Source organism: Crocuta crocuta, unplaced genomic scaffold, assembly GCF_008692635.1.
Source record: "Crocuta crocuta isolate KB4526 unplaced genomic scaffold, BGI_CrCroc_1.0 scaffold352, whole genome shotgun sequence".
Taxonomy (NCBI): domain Eukaryota; kingdom Metazoa; phylum Chordata; class Mammalia; order Carnivora; family Hyaenidae; genus Crocuta; species Crocuta crocuta.
Window position 1 is genome coordinate 2999515 of NW_027532169.1, and position 17174 is coordinate 3016688.

At 47.1% G+C, this 17174-nt stretch overlaps 1 protein-coding gene across 3 annotated transcripts in view; it reads right to left on the minus strand.

The window, feature by feature from the left end:
• Positions 1-1174: 1174 nt before the first annotated feature.
• Positions 1175-17174, minus strand: part of KAT7 (lysine acetyltransferase 7) — a 32656-nt gene continuing 16656 nt past the window's right edge. For all 3 annotated transcript variants that reach the window (XM_077776793.1, XM_077776791.1, XM_077776792.1), the window contains 9 exons: positions 16194-16292; positions 13255-13365; positions 11316-11507; positions 8348-8437; positions 7984-8124; positions 6858-6951; positions 3793-3939; positions 3096-3202; positions 1175-2176 (listed from right to left, as the gene is read on the minus strand). In XM_077776793.1, coding sequence (XP_077632919.1) covers positions 2075-2176; positions 3096-3202; positions 3793-3939; positions 6858-6951; positions 7984-8124; positions 8348-8437; positions 11316-11507; positions 13255-13365; positions 16194-16292 — 1083 coding nt within the window. In that variant the 3' untranslated portion in view covers positions 1175-2074. The remainder of the gene's footprint in view (positions 2177-3095; positions 3203-3792; positions 3940-6857; positions 6952-7983; positions 8125-8347; positions 8438-11315; positions 11508-13254; positions 13366-16193; positions 16293-17174) is intronic.

The window sequence follows — 17174 nt, forward strand, 5'->3', positions numbered from 1 at the left end:
ACGAAACTAGGATCATGACCTGAGTCAAACTCAGAGGAGTCAGATGCTCAGCTGCGCCAGCCGGCCTTCCTTCCCTGCGCAGGGTACGTGCTCTAGGGCGATGCGGCGCCTTTCAGAAACCCTCCCAATCTGGGAGTCAATGACTGGAGGGGACAATGCTCATTATTAACAAAGGAGCTTGGAGAGGAGGGGGGATCAATCTGTCCCCACTCCACCCCAAGTATCCATTGTACCCCAGCCATCCTAACTTCCTGCTGGTTCCTTGGCCCTTGAAATCACAGGAAGATGAACTTAATAAATAATACTGGGGCGCCTGGCTGGCTCAGTTGGTAGAGCATGTGACTCTTGATCTTGGGTTTAGGAGTTCGAGCCCCGTGGTGGGCATACAGCAAACTTAAAAAAAAAAAAACAACAAAAAACAAAAAATGAACAGTGAGCAGTCACTGCTATGCATGCCTATTAGCCGCAACCGAGTGAGGCAGAGAATTCACTGCGCTTAGAAGAGTTTGTAGCAATCACCCCCTCTATAGATAGCCTGTATTGGAGAAAAAACATAATTCCGCAGCCACAAACCACATCCCTCAACAGTCAGCTTGCTGCTGGGGCAGACAAACCCCAAGTGCAATCACCACAAGCGGCCGGCCGTCTGCACCCTTTCCAGACGTAAAGAAGAGCCCCTGCGTGCGACAGCCTTGAGCAGAGAACATGCTTTATTGAGGAGTAGATACAGAACAGCACATTCTACCACGTGTGGGGAAGGGTCAGCTTCGGTAAAAGGCCTTTACCCCTTAAGAAAACCCCCAGTGAAGTTGCTTTTGAATAAACAGTGAACTGAAACTGGCAGGGAGCTGCCACGAACATGCGCAGAACGACTGCCCCCGGGCCACAGTGAGTGTAAGCAGTGTACAGAGAGGACAGGAGAAAGGCACGAATGACCGGAGTCGGGGCTGGGGGAGGGCTCCGCACGGGGACAGTGGTGCCGGGGGAGACCGCGGTGGGGAGGGTGGCACGTCCTACATCAAAAGCTGCCCCAAGATAGCAGGTTATAATGGGCTGGAGGGAAATTAGAGGGACCATCTCTTCCCTTGCTTGAAACCAAAAATAGGAGACCAGAGGCTGGGGGGCGGGGGATGGTGGCAGATCCCAAAAAGGAGATGGAGGAGTTCTNAGCCTGATGACCCAGGCAGCGTCCGGCAGGGAAAATGAGAACCAGACAGCGTTTGGCACCTGCAGATGTAAGTGACACGGGGCGGGGAGCCGTGTGAGGGGCAAACACTGAGGCCTGGGAGGCCACGAGAAGTACGAGAAGTACTCGGTTCCTTCCACCCGGACTCGGCCCTGCCCGCAAACTCGGAAGGACAGAACCACCGCCTCACAGTCCTTCTCTCCATTTCATTCACATAAATCTCGGGCTGTTACCAAGATGAATCCCTGGGAGCGTCAAAAAAAACACACTTGTGCCCGATCAGCTGGAAGCTGATCAAAAACAGGCCCCTGGATAAAAAGGGCGGGCAAAATGCCAGGTGAGATAAAGTCCAAAGGGATCGGACCCCTCTCGGCTCGCGCACACTCACAAGTGTCACCTCTTCCCTGCTCTTCCAAGAAAAAGGGAAAACAAAAACAAAAACAAACCCCACGCGGAAGGAGTAACTGGAAAGGTCATGGCGGCGGCCACCATTATCTGGAAGTCTGGTGACTGGGTGGCGAGAAGCACTATTACAAAGTTCAGAAGACACCACACAGCCTCACGGGGCGGGAGGGCACGAGAACCAGTGACTGGACAGGTACAGTACCGAACACAACACCTTGGGTCAGTGCTACGGGGGATCTGCGCTCACGTCTACGGGAGATCCCATCCGGGCAACCTCACTGAGGCCGAAACAGCAGTTCCTCAGAACCAGCGTCTGCAGTGCACGCGGGGCTCGGAGCCAGGACAGTCCTGGGGGGGGGGGGGGGGGGGCCTTCCCAGAGGATACTGTACTTGCCAATCACGAGAGCAACAGAAATGACAGACAGATCCCTAGGGTATGGATTCCTACTGCTGGGGTTCGCTGGCTCAGAGTAACAGGTCACTTTAAGTGCCCTTGGGAGGGGTCCATTTTAAACAGCTTGGATCCATGGTTTTATTGGAGTTGGATCTTTTGGCCTCTTTGGCTATCCACTCGTCGATCAGGTCCTGGTGGGGGGAGAGAATGACGGGAAAACATATTACATGCATTCACCGAAAATGTCCTTATACACGTTAACATTCCAAAATGTCAGTCAGTCAAGGAGGAATCGCCAGAAGTTTAATGATACGCTAGGGTACGAAAGAGGTGTCAAAATATCTTGATTTACAAAACGCTTTGCTACAGGATCCATTTCTTCCTACTGTGTCCTCGGTAAGAACTGAAAATCATTATGCGTCTTCCCTTATCACACAGGAGTCAACTAAAATGGATTACAGGTGGGCCATGGCCTGACGTGGCATTTGTTAAAGGAATTTAAAAGCACTTCCACGAGCCCTGCAGTCTAGGAAGGCTCCCCGCTACAGATGGGCAATTTTTTCCAAGCAAAGAAAACCATCCAATGACCCACGCGCTGGGTGACACAAAACTGCTTAACTGATCTGCCTTACTTGGGCCCTCCAAATTTGAGACAGGAGCTTACCCGAAGCTTCTGAGAAGGGTAAGATGGGAGACAAGCTTAACAGGCATCAGTGCAGAGAAATAGGCATCAGTGCAGTGCAGAGAGGAAAAAAAGGAGACCCAGTAAAAGGTGCATGTAAGCCCACTCCATTGAGAAGAGAAGGCTGGGGGCGCCTGGGTGACTCAGTCAGTTAAGCGTCTGACTTTGGCTCAGCTCATGATCTCGCAGTTCATGGGTTCGAGCCCCACGCTGGGCTCTGTGCTGAAAGCTCAGACAGCGGAGCCTGCTTTGGATTCTGTGTCTCCCTCTCTCTCTGCCCTTCCTCCTCTCACACTCTCTCTCTCAAAAATAGTAAACATTTTAAAAAAGAAAAGATAGGGTTGCGTTTTGGGTGTTAAGGCCCCAATTGGCCATGTGAAGCCTTAAGAGGCATTCAGCAATGGGCCAGCAGCAAAGAAAAACTTTACCTGTCTCTTTAAAACTAGGTGTTTTCCTTTCCAGTACTTGAGCATCTGAAGGGCCTGCAGAGTGCTGACAATGTCCACAGGATTCACAGCTGTCTCCTGGCTAATTTCTGAAATAGAAGCAATACTAAGAACCTGACCAAAATGCAGACCCAAGCCCCCCCAAACTCAGCCACCCAACCCAGCTCCCTTGCCCCCCCCCCCNTCAACCCAACCTGTTCAGGAAAAGCCTACATTCATTTGACCAATCCTAACTACAGAAGAGGCATAGTACAGCAAGAAATCACTCCGGCCTCTACAGAAATCAAAGTCTAAGACAGTCCTGATTAAATTCTTCCAGCCTTACGTAAATATACAGGGAAGTCTTAGCTCCCGTGTGTGCCAAAAGACTTCATTAAAAAAAAGGGGGGGGGGGAGGGGTCTTCTTTCTTGCCTTTTGTTAACAACCCCAGGTTTGTGAAACCAAATCCTATAACCATTCCCAAGGGGCCAAATGCTCTGGGACCCTGAGGCCTCTTTAGTGAGGATCTCCACAGTGCCCCACAGGCAGTGGGCCTTCTATTCTCCTACGCAGGTGAAACACAGAATGAGGCATTCTCTTTGCAGGTTACAAGCAGAGCAGAACCAAGTGGAAAAGCCAAAATATTCAGCAGCATTAACATCTTGGGTACCAACCGTCTCTCCAAGGGTCAAAACCAACCTTTGATAGAGATCTCTTTGCCTTGGAAATTATGCAGGTAACGGAGAAGCACTTCTTTCCAGTAACTGCGATAGCTTATGAGCCCCAGGTCAGAGAGGGGACGTTCCGGGGAGCCAACCTTTTCTTCCACTTTGGAAAGCAGGTAACCTGCCGGGGAACCGAACACAGACACTGTACTTCACCGGAATAGTAAAGGGCACCATGCCGACAGGGCAGGCCTAATGCCATCTGCTCTGCAGTCCGTTAGGATTCAGACATCTGATGAAATACATGGCGGCTGCTGCACAGGACGCTGCCCTGGGATACACCAGAGGGAAGAATGCGGTGTTTACATTTCCTTGGACGAAACCTGAAGAAAACTCTATAAGGTTTCATATGTAGAATCATTTAACAATGGTATCTGTAGTTGTGTGTTGGGAACAGGGTGGTGGGGCAGAGTTGGGAAGCCATTTCGTTACATCGTTTCTCATTTTAGCTTGGAGACCTTTAAATTTTATTCTAAAATTTTTTTTAGGGTTTTATTTATTTCTGAGAGAGACAGAAAGAGACACTGTGAGCAGGGGAGGGCCAGAGAGAGAGGGAGACACAGAATCCAGGCTCCAGGCTCTGAGCTAGCTGTCAGCAGAGAGCCCGACGTGGGGCTTGAACCGACGAACCGTGAGATCATGACCTGAGCCCAAGTCAGGCGCTCAACCGACTGAGCCACCCAGGTGTCCCTGGAGATCTTTAAAAAAAAGATCTTTAAAAAAAAAAAAAAACAAAAAAAACCAGTGCGCCTGGGTGGCTCAGTCAGTTAAGCATCTGACTTCGGCTCAAGTCATGATCTCGCAGTTCGTGGGTTGAAGCCCCACGTCGGGCTCTGTGCTGACAGCTCAGAGCCTGGAGCCTGTTTCAGACTCTGTGTCTCTCTCTCTCTGACCCTCCCCTGCTCACGCTGTCTCTCTCTCTCAGAAATAAATAAAACATTAAAAAACATTTTTTTAAAAACAGATTATTATCTCAGTATCCTAATCTCATTACGGGGACGCAGTCCATAAAATCCACTGAGAAACCTTAGCGAGAAACTCACCTGCTTTCGCCAAGTAAACAGCAAAGAAAAACAAGAGGCAGATGGGACTGGGAACTTTCCGACTACAAGTGACTGACAAGTCACATCTATCAATCCCAACGTATCAATTCTATTTGGAGCAGGGTAAAAATAATTACATGTGCTTTTTTAAAGGAACAAAATCGGAAAATTAAGGAAATCTGAATACCGTAACTTAGGGTAATTAAGTTTAGGGAGGTTTGGTTTTTTTTTTAAATCTGAAATAGACCTTCTCTGTTAGAGATGACAAGGTTAATTGAGGGTAGAAATAAAGGTAAGACAAGATTGGTCATAAAATGCTAATCTCTCATTACAGGGGGTTTTATTATGCAACTATTCTACTTTTATGCATGGCTGGAATTTTCCAGAAAAACATGTTTATGCTGTTTTATAAATAGTTACCTGTTACCTGTTCAGAGTCACAGAGAGACTCCTCCCCCCGCCGCCCCGGCCCAGGCCGTGCTGCTTCCTCACTGCCTCCCTTCCCAGGTGGTTGAAACACGGAAATGCTGGAAGGCTAACTCTAAGAATTCTAATTGTGACTAAAATATATTGTAGGACAGCGAACTCTGAATAAAATACAGTGGACTCTCCTCATATACAGGAGTTGAACGTTCTCTGAAGTGCGGCGAATACTGCACCACCGCTCCCAGGGGGAAATGCAGGGTTTCAGGTCCTATGAGCCTTTGGTTGTGTTTTCATCAACCCACCATTATATAACCCTGTCTTCGACTTGTTAGCATCCAGCTCCCAGCCATCGGCGCCACAACCTATGCCTGAGCGAAGCCTGTCTAACACAGGCATTTATTTCTTCTGTGAGGCACACCTCAGCCTTTCTCGATGGCATTTCCGAACTCCACTTAGGGGCCACTTAATAGCACCCACAGGGGCGCCTGGATGGCCAGTCAGTTGAGCGGCCAACTTCGGCTCCGGTCATGATCTTGCGATCTGTGGGTTCGAGCCCCGCGTCAGGCTCTGTGCTGACAGCTCAGAGCCTGGAGCCTGCTTCACATTCTGTGTCTCCCTCTCTCTCTGCCCCTCCTCCATTTATGCTCTCTCGAAAATAAACATTATTATTATTATTATTAGGGGCACCTGGGTGGCTTAGTTGGTTAAGCCGACTTTCGCTTAGGTCATGATCTCACAGTTCGTGGGTTCGAGCCCCGCGTCGGGCTCTATGCTGACTGCCAGCTCAGAGCCTGGAGCCTGTTTCAGTCTGTGACTCCCTCTCTCTCTGACCCTCCCCTGCTCACGCTGTCTCTCTCTGTCTCTCTCCTAGAAATAAATAAAACCTTAAAAAAAATAAATAAAATAAACGTTAACATTTTTTAGAAATGTTTATTTTTTTAATGTTTTATTTATTTCTAGGAGAGAGACAGAGAAATCAGCAACAAAACAGCACAAAAATATGAAAAATGTGGCATTAACGGACCAGGAGATGAACATCTGTTTACGTTACGAACGCTGAAAACGAGGCAGCTGGCTGTTTGCAGCCGAGAAAATGCGGCACCTTACTTTTTGCTGCTGTGCACGCGTGTGCAATCTGCAAGTGCCAAGAGTATTGGTTCGGGGGTTAAAAATAAATTCCAAATACAGAACACACAATTAATGAGGCCCGAAGCCTCTACCGGGTATATGGACCGCCTCCAGACAAGGCCTTACAAAACTGAAACCCCCAATCCAGGAACAGACGTGAAGCCTGAGGCATGTAGGTGCTGTTCCTAAGTCTCCAATGGGGATAATCCCGCAAAGCTGACTTTCCTAGCCCCTCCGTCTCCTACTGTCAGGGACCAACTCCGGATTCATACAACGAAGGGTCAGTGTGTACCAGGCTCACCGGAAAGTGCTCGGATGTTCTCCACACGTTCACTCACTTGCTACATGCCTGCCAGGAACTAGAGACCACGGGGCACAGAGATGACAATAGTCCCGTGGCCCGGGCCCACTGTCGAGTGCGGGCCTTAGCAGATTCACTTACTGAAATCGATGAGCATCTTGCCATAACCCTGTCGCATGTACTGAGGCATGGTAAGGATACAGGACACGTTGTAGTTGAGGAACGAGTTCTTTTCCTGAAATCAAGAGCAAACAGATGAAAGTAGGTCATGAGGGCTTGGAACCAAAGGCGTCTGCAGTCCCATAAATTCAAAATTAGGCGCTTGCAAAAATATCTGGCTAACCAGTCCTGGGGCGTGGCTGTCAGGCTCACAGCTGCTCCGTCCACACCTGTCGGGGCCAAAGCCACTCATCCCAGGGGTCCCCTAGCTCCAGGCCAGTCTCCTGCTCAGGGGGCGGACTCAGAGTTCTTTACAGTCACAGCGCAAGGCAAGGAGGTTTGAGGCTTTGACTGCTGAGTTGGTCTGGGGCAGCACTCCATGGGTGTTATGTTTTTAAAAGGGGGCTGCCCGCTGGAAAGGAGGGAGACCCCAAACAGTAAGCCCCCAGTTTGGAAGGGGCTGGTCAACAGCAAATCAAATACTGTAGGATTCCACTTATGTAAGATGTTCACGAGAGGCAAACTTCTAGAAACAAGGGGCTGGGAGGGGTTGTGTGGGAACGAAGAATGTTGCTTAGGGGTTTCTTGCCAGGGTAATGAAATGCCAGGGTCTGTGTCGTTGCTGCCTAACCCACCAAATACCCCTCAAGTATGCACTCTGAATGAGTGATCTGTATGGTATAAGAATGACACTTCAATAAAGTTTGTATTAAAAAGTCACAAGCAAAATCTGCCCTTCAGTCTTCAAAGGCACAGGGGTGTTATCAAGAAAAAGGCCAGCTAGAAAGCCAGGCAAGAGCAACAGATTCCTGGTTCTCGGCTAATAACAGAGGGCAAAGCCAGGAGGGTTGGCCTGACTACAGAATGTGGGCTTACGGGTTATTAGCAGGCAGGGCCTTGGCCAATAATTAATAGGCAGCTCCAACCCGCAAGTCCAGAAATGAATAAACCAGAGCTTTTAATAAAAGAATCGCACATTTTCATTAAACAACCTTTGACACACGGATTTCCGAGCGCCCCGCCCCTTCCTGTCAGTGATATGCGTCCCCACAGGGCAACATCATTCACCCTGTGCTGGCCATTCGCTTAACCCCCAGATCCCGCTGACCTTGGAAAAGTATCCAATCAGGTGGCAACCGGTGTTGTCCGCCTCGGTCATGACATAGAACAGGAAGGGCTCCACGTCGTAATACAGCGTCTTGTGGTCCAGAAAAAGCTTGGCCAGCAGGCAAAGGTTTTGGCAGTAGATCTGGAAGCAGAGAAAGAGGATTCACGTGTGGGCCAGGAATGCCTAAACCTACCAGATCAAGGCCTAAAAATTACAGATGCGATCATGGCTGTTGAGACAGAGAGTGTAGTCTGGTCAAGAGTGGAGCTTTCTCTTCCTCATGAGGTGAGATGGAGAGCAAACGCCGTCGGAAGCGTGGGGGTCCATTCTGCCGCCACTGCTCTTCCTGCCACGGTTCGCTTACCTTGTTTTTCTTGCCATCCACTTCGAAAACGGAGATGGGGCCTTTGCGGTAGATTTCATCGCCGGGCGGGTGTTTCCACACACATTTAGCCTGCAGGAGAATGGAATGCACATCAGGGACACAAACCTTCCCCAACTAGACTACTACTCAAAAGGACAAATGAATCACAGGTCAGATTCAGTTAGCTGATATGACAGACAGACAGACAGACAGACAGCTGGACACACTGGAGAAGGTACTGCAGGAGAGAGAGGGTTTCTGTTTCAGGGAAACAATTAAAAGCTTCTAAAATCATAGCAACCTGCTTACAGTATTTTTATAGCAGTTTAGAACAAGTTTTCTAGATCGTATCCTGGCCTCGTTTCAACCCCGGAGATTAAAAACATCTACTATGTAAAAAACAGATAAATAAATTTAAAAAATACCCTCACTTATTATAAAACACTGTGTGCCAACAGGAAATTCTTAAGCAGCTTATTTCCAGCAGCTTAGAGTTGCTAAGGGCAGGAATACTTTGACGTTCACCTTTACCAGTAAACTTTGTTACCGCCTAGCCATTAGCCTTCTTTTTTTCAGATAAGAGAGGCCTGTAATAATAAAAACTACCCCCACCAAAAGTGTGCCCTTTGTTACATAAGGAATAGGGGCAAGTCTTTTCTGCAGCTTTAAAAAAAAAATTAGGCAACAAGAAACTGGGGGGGGTTACATGGGCACCTGGCCACAAGGGGGCACAAGATACCTCCTTTCCTCAGCTTCAGTGTCTAACACATTTAAAATTTTTTTCCTTACAGTTTATTTTTGAGAGACAGAGAGAGCACAAGCAGGGAAGGGGCAGAGAGGGAGGGAGACACAGAACCCGAAGCAGGCTCCAGGCTCTGAGCCGTCAGCACAGAGCCCGACGCAGGGCTCGATCGAACTCCCAAACTGTGAGATCACAACCTGAGCCAGAGTTGGGTCACTTAATGGACTGAGCCCCCTAGGTGCCCCTACTCCCAGATTCAATGAAGCTTCAGTCATTGCTGCACACAGGCGAATTCTTTTGCAAAGTTTTACGTAAATACATTTTATTTATTTTTTTAAATTATTTTTTAATTTTTAAAAAATGTTTCATTTATTTCTGAGAGAGGAGAGAGAGCGTGAGCAGGGGAAGGCCAGAGAGAGAGGGAGACACAGAATCTGACTGAAACAGGCTCCAGGCTCTGAGCTGTCAGCACAGAGCCTAATGCAGGGCCCAAACCCACAAACCGTGAGATCATGACCTGAGATGAAGTCAGCCGCCCAACCGACTGAGCCACCCAGACGCCCCTAAGTAAATACATTTTAAAATATCATTTAAGAAGTGTATGTACGTGGAACATTTTCTACTAAGTTTTATTGTGACTCTTGGTCAACTCAAGAATCATGCCCCATGTCACATGTAGGTCCAGTTCGTAACTGGAATTACGTCAAGAAAGCTCCACCCAGTCTGTTCCCATATCCGCCTCTATCCTCATGCTGGCTCTTTCCAACAGCCCAATGAATGCAAAGATTATTTGTTTAGAAACAGAAGCCTAACTCTTGGCCAAATGGCCACAGAAGGCCCGAGTCAGCGATTACCCCTAAAGCAACGGGAACCAGAAGAGGTATGGGCGAAAACAGGTTTTCACTTCCTGAAATTCCATTCCTGTACCTCACTTACTGCAGTAGGTCCTCGAATATACAAAATGTTTCCTTGACCTTCAGGTTTGTCCAAACCCTTTGTTTACCCTGTCTACTACTATTTCCTGCCCTTTTCGGCTACTTCTTTGGTTAGTGCCACTCAATAACCAGAAACAAAAAGGAAGAAAGACTTAAACGGGAAGGAGTTCACGCCAATAAATATACCAGCCTTGCTTCCACGCAGCAACATGGCATTTTAGCTTGTCCTCGTGGTCCACCACGGTTGGAGACTCGTCCTTCTGGTACCACGCCCTGGGGGTGTCCCCCCCCTCGTGTCCCCACCAGCCCTGCCCATCCCTCCGGCAGTCCCTCTCTACCCCAAGCGTGCAGGGGTCTGGATGGCTGACCTCGTGGGGCGGTTCTGGGCCACAGCTCTACAGACCTGTGCTCAGCGACGGGAGCACAAAAATGTAGCTATCGCCCAACCCAGCTGGGGAGAAGAGCGCAAGGACAGACACCCTGGGCTGTAGATGCTCAAAATATGGAAATCCCGGAAAATAACGGGGAAGGGGCCAGAAGAAAGGACACCCCAAAAGGTCTTAGAGCCAAATACGCCGTGACTGCAGAAACAGGGAAAGGAAGGTTCCCTGCCCAGAAGGCTCCAGTCTTTCCCCATCTCTGCTCCCAGAAATTCCCTGGCTCTTAGACAAGAGTCTTCACTCCACAACTAGGGAAAAACAGTTTCAAGCTACAAACTATCTAGTAAGCAACAAAGTGAGTGTCACAGCTTTATTCCTATTTTCATAAGGACGATGTTCAGGAACCAGAAAGCACTAAACTTGAGAAGGCACCAAAGGACCCATATTGTAAATTCATAATTTGCCTCCTTTAAATGAGCATTCATTCAACGCCCATTTACTGGGCATTTACTGCCCACGCTGGTTGCTAGGGATATGAAGGGGGCGTCAACACTGTCCTTGCTCTAATGAAGTCCATTTGTTTTCACCTAGTTTGAGACACACAAACACTGCAGGCAGAGGGAATTCATACCCCAGGGAGGAACGGAAAGGAGCAGGCAGCATGTATGACAGGACATGGGTAAGGAACAGCAGCTGTTTCACAGGTGCCACACTGCACACGAGCCTGGTCACAGGGCTGAATCCCCCAACCCTGAAATGTGACTTTCAATGTCCTATGCCTTTAGCGCACTGCTAGGGGCCACCAAGAAATGCATGGATAAAGGTCATCCATTATCCAGAGGGACACCAGCATCTAGAGCTCCCCAGGTCATCACCAGCACGATCGCGGAACCCAGGCCCAGACAACTCACCATGTGTCGGCGGAGGATCGTTTGGCTCTTCATGTATTTTAAACAGAATTCGCACATGTACAGACGTCCCAGGCGTGCGTACTCTTCAGGATAGGGAGAATGGTACCAAGTGTCGAGCTCATAACGACCAAAAGCAATTGTTTTAATCATGTTGCTCCCCTCTGTGATCTGGCCTTGCAGCCTTAACTTCTCCTGGTGTGGAGAAGAAACCAAACAGTCAGAAGAGGAGAATTGCTCACCTTTGTTTTTAAAAAGCCCGGAGTTAATTTATACACACGCCACCATGCTAGGCTGTGAGCAAAACAGAACTGGCTTCTAACTCAGGAGAAACCTGCACTATGGAGGGCTGCCTACTGGGGCACGGATAATCGGGAAGGCTTCTAGAAAACTCCCGGTCCACTGCCTGGGGCACAGGTCTCGCTCCACAGACAGCAAGTGGTTTCTCTCTGCTCCCTACCATGATCTAGGCCTGGTCTCTTGAATCTCAGAACAAGTCATTGGTAAAACTTTGTTTCTCATCAGCGTGTGCCAAACCAAATTTTAAAGCAATCTACCAAGAAGGCAAATGTGCCTCCCACCCTCCTTACAGGACCCTTCTCAAATGAAACCAAAATGAGTACCTGGAATGTGCTCTGTGATCTGCTTCTAAAGCTTACGGATCACGGGGACAGAAACCCACAGGTATAAGGGGCCATCTTTTCAATATAGGTCCCTGAGAAAACATTTCTGAAACATGGACGGGTGCTTTCATGCTGTAATCTAAACTCAAGATAAAGTAGAAAATACTGCGGCGCCTGGGTGGCTCAGTTGGTTGACCGTCCGACTTCAGCTCAGGTCGCAAGCTCGCAGTTTGTGAGTTCGAGCCCCGCAGCAGGCTCTGTGCTGATGGCTCAGAGCCCGGAATCTGCTTCTGATTCTGTGTCCCCCTCTCTCTGTTCCTCCCCCTCTTGCAGCACTGTCTCTCTCTCTCTCTCTCAAAAATAAACATTAAAAGAAATTTTTTTTTTTAAAAAGTAGAAAATACTTTTGGGGATCTACCTCCACTTAGTGGCTAGGAGAATCTTTAAGCATAACCAGGTGCAGGGCGGTGAAACAGACTAACCTGGGGACCGTTCTGGAGCAGACTAGAGAAAGCCAGCCACAGCCTAGCAGCCCAGCCCAGTTCAGGGCAGCTATCAAACCCTGCCTCTTCCAAGTTCCCAACAAGTCTATTTGAGATTTGTAAATGAAATATTTGAAATAATTAAAAAAAAAAGGGGGCGGTTAACAGGATGTTCACGTTTTCAGCTAAGCTTCCCTCAACACATTTCATCTGTTAAATCAGAGGTACCACAATTTTTTTTAAAGCAAAGTTTTGCGAATTCTGCCTAGGGCATCAAAAGTAAGTGGGAAACTGTCATTAAAGATCAGAACAGAAAACCAGTTTCGTATACAAAACTCGGCTAGATCGAAGCTGAATTTTCTAAAATATCTGCTACAGCCTTTTGCTTTATTCCTCTTTGCTGCTCTTTTAAGTCTTTTAGAGCTAGACTGGAAGGGCTGAGGCCACTCAGCTAAGCCAAGTTCCTGGAGGGGGTTAAGAGAACAGAGTGGCTCCTCACCTAGTCTGCAGGCTCTCAATTGCAAATTACCCAACCAAGGGACAGAGGCGCGCCTATTGTCAATACCTCAATACCACCACATACCTGGACTGGTCCTTCCGGAAGGTGAGAGGGAGAGAGAAAACCCAACAGGGAAAGGAAAGGGAAGGGAGGAGGGGTAATTAATTTTAAATATGAATGGGGTGGATCACCTTGAAGCAGGAGGGCTGGGGGAAGGGGACAGAGATTCAAGCAGCAAAGTACGTTTAATTCCCAGCCAACTGATTGCTGATCTTTTTTCTTGGCAGGCCCACATGCCCTTCACAAATGGTCCGCAGCTGGAAGGTTTTCATACTCACCAAATCCTCTGAAGCCCGGGCTTGTGCTCTTCGGAAAAGATCCAAGTCATACTCGCTAGTCAGGTTCTCCAAGAGAGGCTCCCGAGTATTCCCATAGGTCTGTCTGTGTTCCTAGGAAAATAACCAGAGCATGATTCTCTCCGCTTCTAAGAACTTGATCTATTTCATTTCAATCAATGCCAACCGGAGGGCCAAGCACAACTATAAGCTATTTACTTAGTGCCTACTATATGCCAGGCATTATACTAGGCACTAGGAATCGAGCATAAGACACACTATCAGGTTATTGCCAAAAATCACCACTATCCACCCTAATGAATCTAGAAAGAAAATGCTCCTACACCTTCAAAAAGGAGTTTCATTCTTCTATCTCTAAATGAGCACCTCGAGGATCAGAATTCTATACCTCCATTTCTTCATCTGAAAATGTGCATGACAGTACAAATAAGTAAAATATATCAAGCCCAAAGGCACTCCACATTGCTAGACTCTTGAGATCTGGAAGGAGCCTCGGCGGATACTCCCAGATTTAAACGCAAAGCAAAACAAACCAGCAAAAACCCCAAATCTCTGACACTCAAGAGTCTGAGATTTTAGACTGAAAGGGAAAGCTGCGATGGGGAAGGGTGAGCTGTGCCGAGCAGTCCTCCAGCCCAAGTGCACAGGCACAACAGGCTGGCCTCTTCAAAAAACGTTTTACTGAATACTAAGCAAGAAGAAAGAGGCAATATTCATAGAAAACCAGAAGCATACGAGTACGGCAGTCCTCAGGAAGTATCAAGTCTCACCATGAAAGTCAGTGAAAAGTATCCTTGCGCAGGGAAGGAAGGCTGCAAGGGAAACTTCCCTTTTAAACTTAACTCTGATTCTAGCCCTTCCCACTCAGTCCTAGACTCCACCTCCCACCCAGAGATAGAAGATAATGGTTGTTAAGTGCAGTGGATGGCTCAGCTTAGAGAGAACATTCCAGAGCTCACACACGATTAGCATATGAACAAACCATTCACCAGTATCTCGGTGCTGTTACAATTTCTTCAAGTTCTTGCGCACCCCTCCTCCCCTTCTGCCCTGTTATCTTTCGAACTTGGACTGTTATCTAAGATGTAGGTTCTCAGTATGAACTATTTCTTCTGGTTTCATACACATTTTAAGTTATAAAAAAAAATATCCCACCCAGCATTTTTAACAGGAAGGTTGGGTCCAAATAACCTAGCTCAACTTATTGTAAAGTAGATGCTTGTAAGATAAATTTCAGTTTTTCCTTCACACAGTCCTTCTACCCATATGATTCCTGGGCAATCACTACCTCTCTAAACCTCGCTATTCTGATCTATAGAATAGTTAAGACGCCATCCATCATACAGGGCTGTCCTAGAAATGACGGGAACAGAACCACGACACCTAAAACCCACGCACTCAATAAATGCTATTATCGTAGTATTTATTCTACATCTACCCGAGCAGATAAAAGCCCTGAACCGGGCAAAGGGAATCAGCACCCAGCCCCATTCTAGAGCCCTCCCTCTACCAACCCAGGAGTCTGGTGGAGGCGTGTAGCTACAAACTATCCCACCAGCCATCTCCCATTGACCCGTTTCCACTCATTCGTAAGATGATCATTCTCAAGGCAGGGAGGACCGCCAAAAAAAGTAAATACATAGTTTGGCATGCTTTTGCGTCAGTGGAGCATGCTGACGATCGAAGCACTCACAACCCATCTCTTCCAATGACTCAAGAAGCCAAAATTCCAACTCCATCAAAAAATCAAAATTCACATCAGAAAAAGACCCAGAGAGCACACACCAAAACACCCAGGGGGTTATGTCTCGGACAGTGATTTTTATTGGAATTTTTCTTCCCTCTATTTTTGTTTTGTTTTTTTTTTCTGATTTTTTAAAAAAAAATGTTTATTCATTTTTGAGAGACAGCAAGCACGAGTGGGGGAGGGGCAGAGGGAGAGGGAGACACAAGATCTATTAGCTCAGAGCCTGAGACGGGACCCACCCACCCTCCAGATGACGACCTGAGCCAAAATCAGAAGCTTAACTGACTTGAGCCACCCAAGTGCTCCTTTGGTATTTTAAATAGTAAGCATTTATTAACCCGTTCATAAATCTTTATCAATCACATTTACGACAAATCTTTACTTAATAAAATTTTATGCAAAAAAATGAAGAGTTTTTCATGAAATCGAGGAAAATTAGTTCAAGCCATGTAAGTGAAAACACAGAAATTCAAAGCTGTTACTTACAGTAATACCCAAATGACATAAATGAGGCATTATGTAAAAGGCCAGGAGGCTATTTCCCCAAACGCTAACTGTGGTTAGTTCTAAGTAATCACTACACCCAATGTGGGGCTGGAACTCACGACCCCAAGATCAAGAGTCAGATGGTCTTCTGACTGAGCCAGCCAGGCGCCCCTATTTCTGTACCGTTCTTAATTGTTCTGTATCTCCTACGACAAACGTGTGTTACTTTTAAAACTAGGAAAAAAATGAAAATACTACCCGAGAAATCTTATTATAGAATATATCACCCAATTAATATTCTTTATCAGGTAGGAATGTTGTTTTCCCATTAAAAATACACAGACTACCCCTTGGTGGAAATACTTTTTCCTTATACAGACATCTCCAATATCCTGGGTATTTGTTCAAATGGCTAAATTTAACCTTTTACAACTGAAGTGAGGTTGACACACAACTGGAAGACTGAATTTGTTTCGTCTTAATTCTAATGGCATTTTGTTTTTCAAAGACCTCCCGTTCCCGTTCTTAACAAGTCCACTTGGGGGGGATGATGGGAAACGCTCAGGGCCAGAGGACGGCCCTTCTGTTTGAGAAACCCGAACAGCGAATCTGAAAAGCAGAGTTTAGAAACCAAGAGCCATCGAATGCAACTGCAAGGGTTCATGCCGACTGTTGAGCGTTTTCTCACCATGTATTTCTCTTTCTGCTCTTTGCTCAGCCCGGAATTCCTCTTCTTCCTGAGTTCGGCCACCTTCTCCTTATACCGCAGCTGCCTCTCGGTTGGCGCCTAAAAGGGAAGAGAGAGCTATGAAGCTAGCCAGAAAACGCATCATGTCATAAAGTTTCAAAATGAAGAACAAAACACAACACAGCAGGGAAGGGAAAAAATGTTAAAGCCGCCCTGCGCGTACTACGGCGACTTTTAAAATTCCAAATTGGGTTCCCGGACCACCATAGTTGCAGTCAGTTCGTACTTCTTTTAACATTAAACCCAAAGGGACATGAGTGAAGGAGGGACGTCCCCACCAAACCAACAGGAATAAAACAAAGATTATTTCAATTCGATAAGCATTTATTGAGTGTTTACTGTTTTCCAAGTACTGATAGGAGAATGAATAAAATTTTTAAACCGAGTAAGACCAGCACCCAAGATGGATAATGAAAAAAAGTGCAGCTGCCACTTACAGAATGATTATTACCTGCCAAGCGATGGGGATACAAACTTTGTCAGCTGACTACCTTACCAGGTAGGGATTAGTCACCAAAAAAATGCCAGATGTGTCACAAGGAACTAAAGTTTAGGGAAATTAGCCAACCTGCCCAAGACCACACAGGTAGAGTAACAATCACAGTACTCGAATCCAGATCCGCTTGGCTGCAAACCAAAACTTCTCCCTCACCAGGCTTCCTCTGCTACCCCCTATAATCTAACCACAAAAACAGACACCCGCACAGTAAGCTACGTATGTATGGTAAGTGATGAGGGCTGAACCAGCATTCTGAGAACATTCCGATGGAACAGATGAGGCAGAAATTCATTAACGATAGGAGATCTGGGACGAATTCCTACAGCAGCTCAGAAAGTGCTCAAGGCTTTGAAGGATAAATGGAATCTCTTCTAGGTATAGGTACAGTCAGGCAGAAAAATGGCAAGAGCAGAGACCAAAGG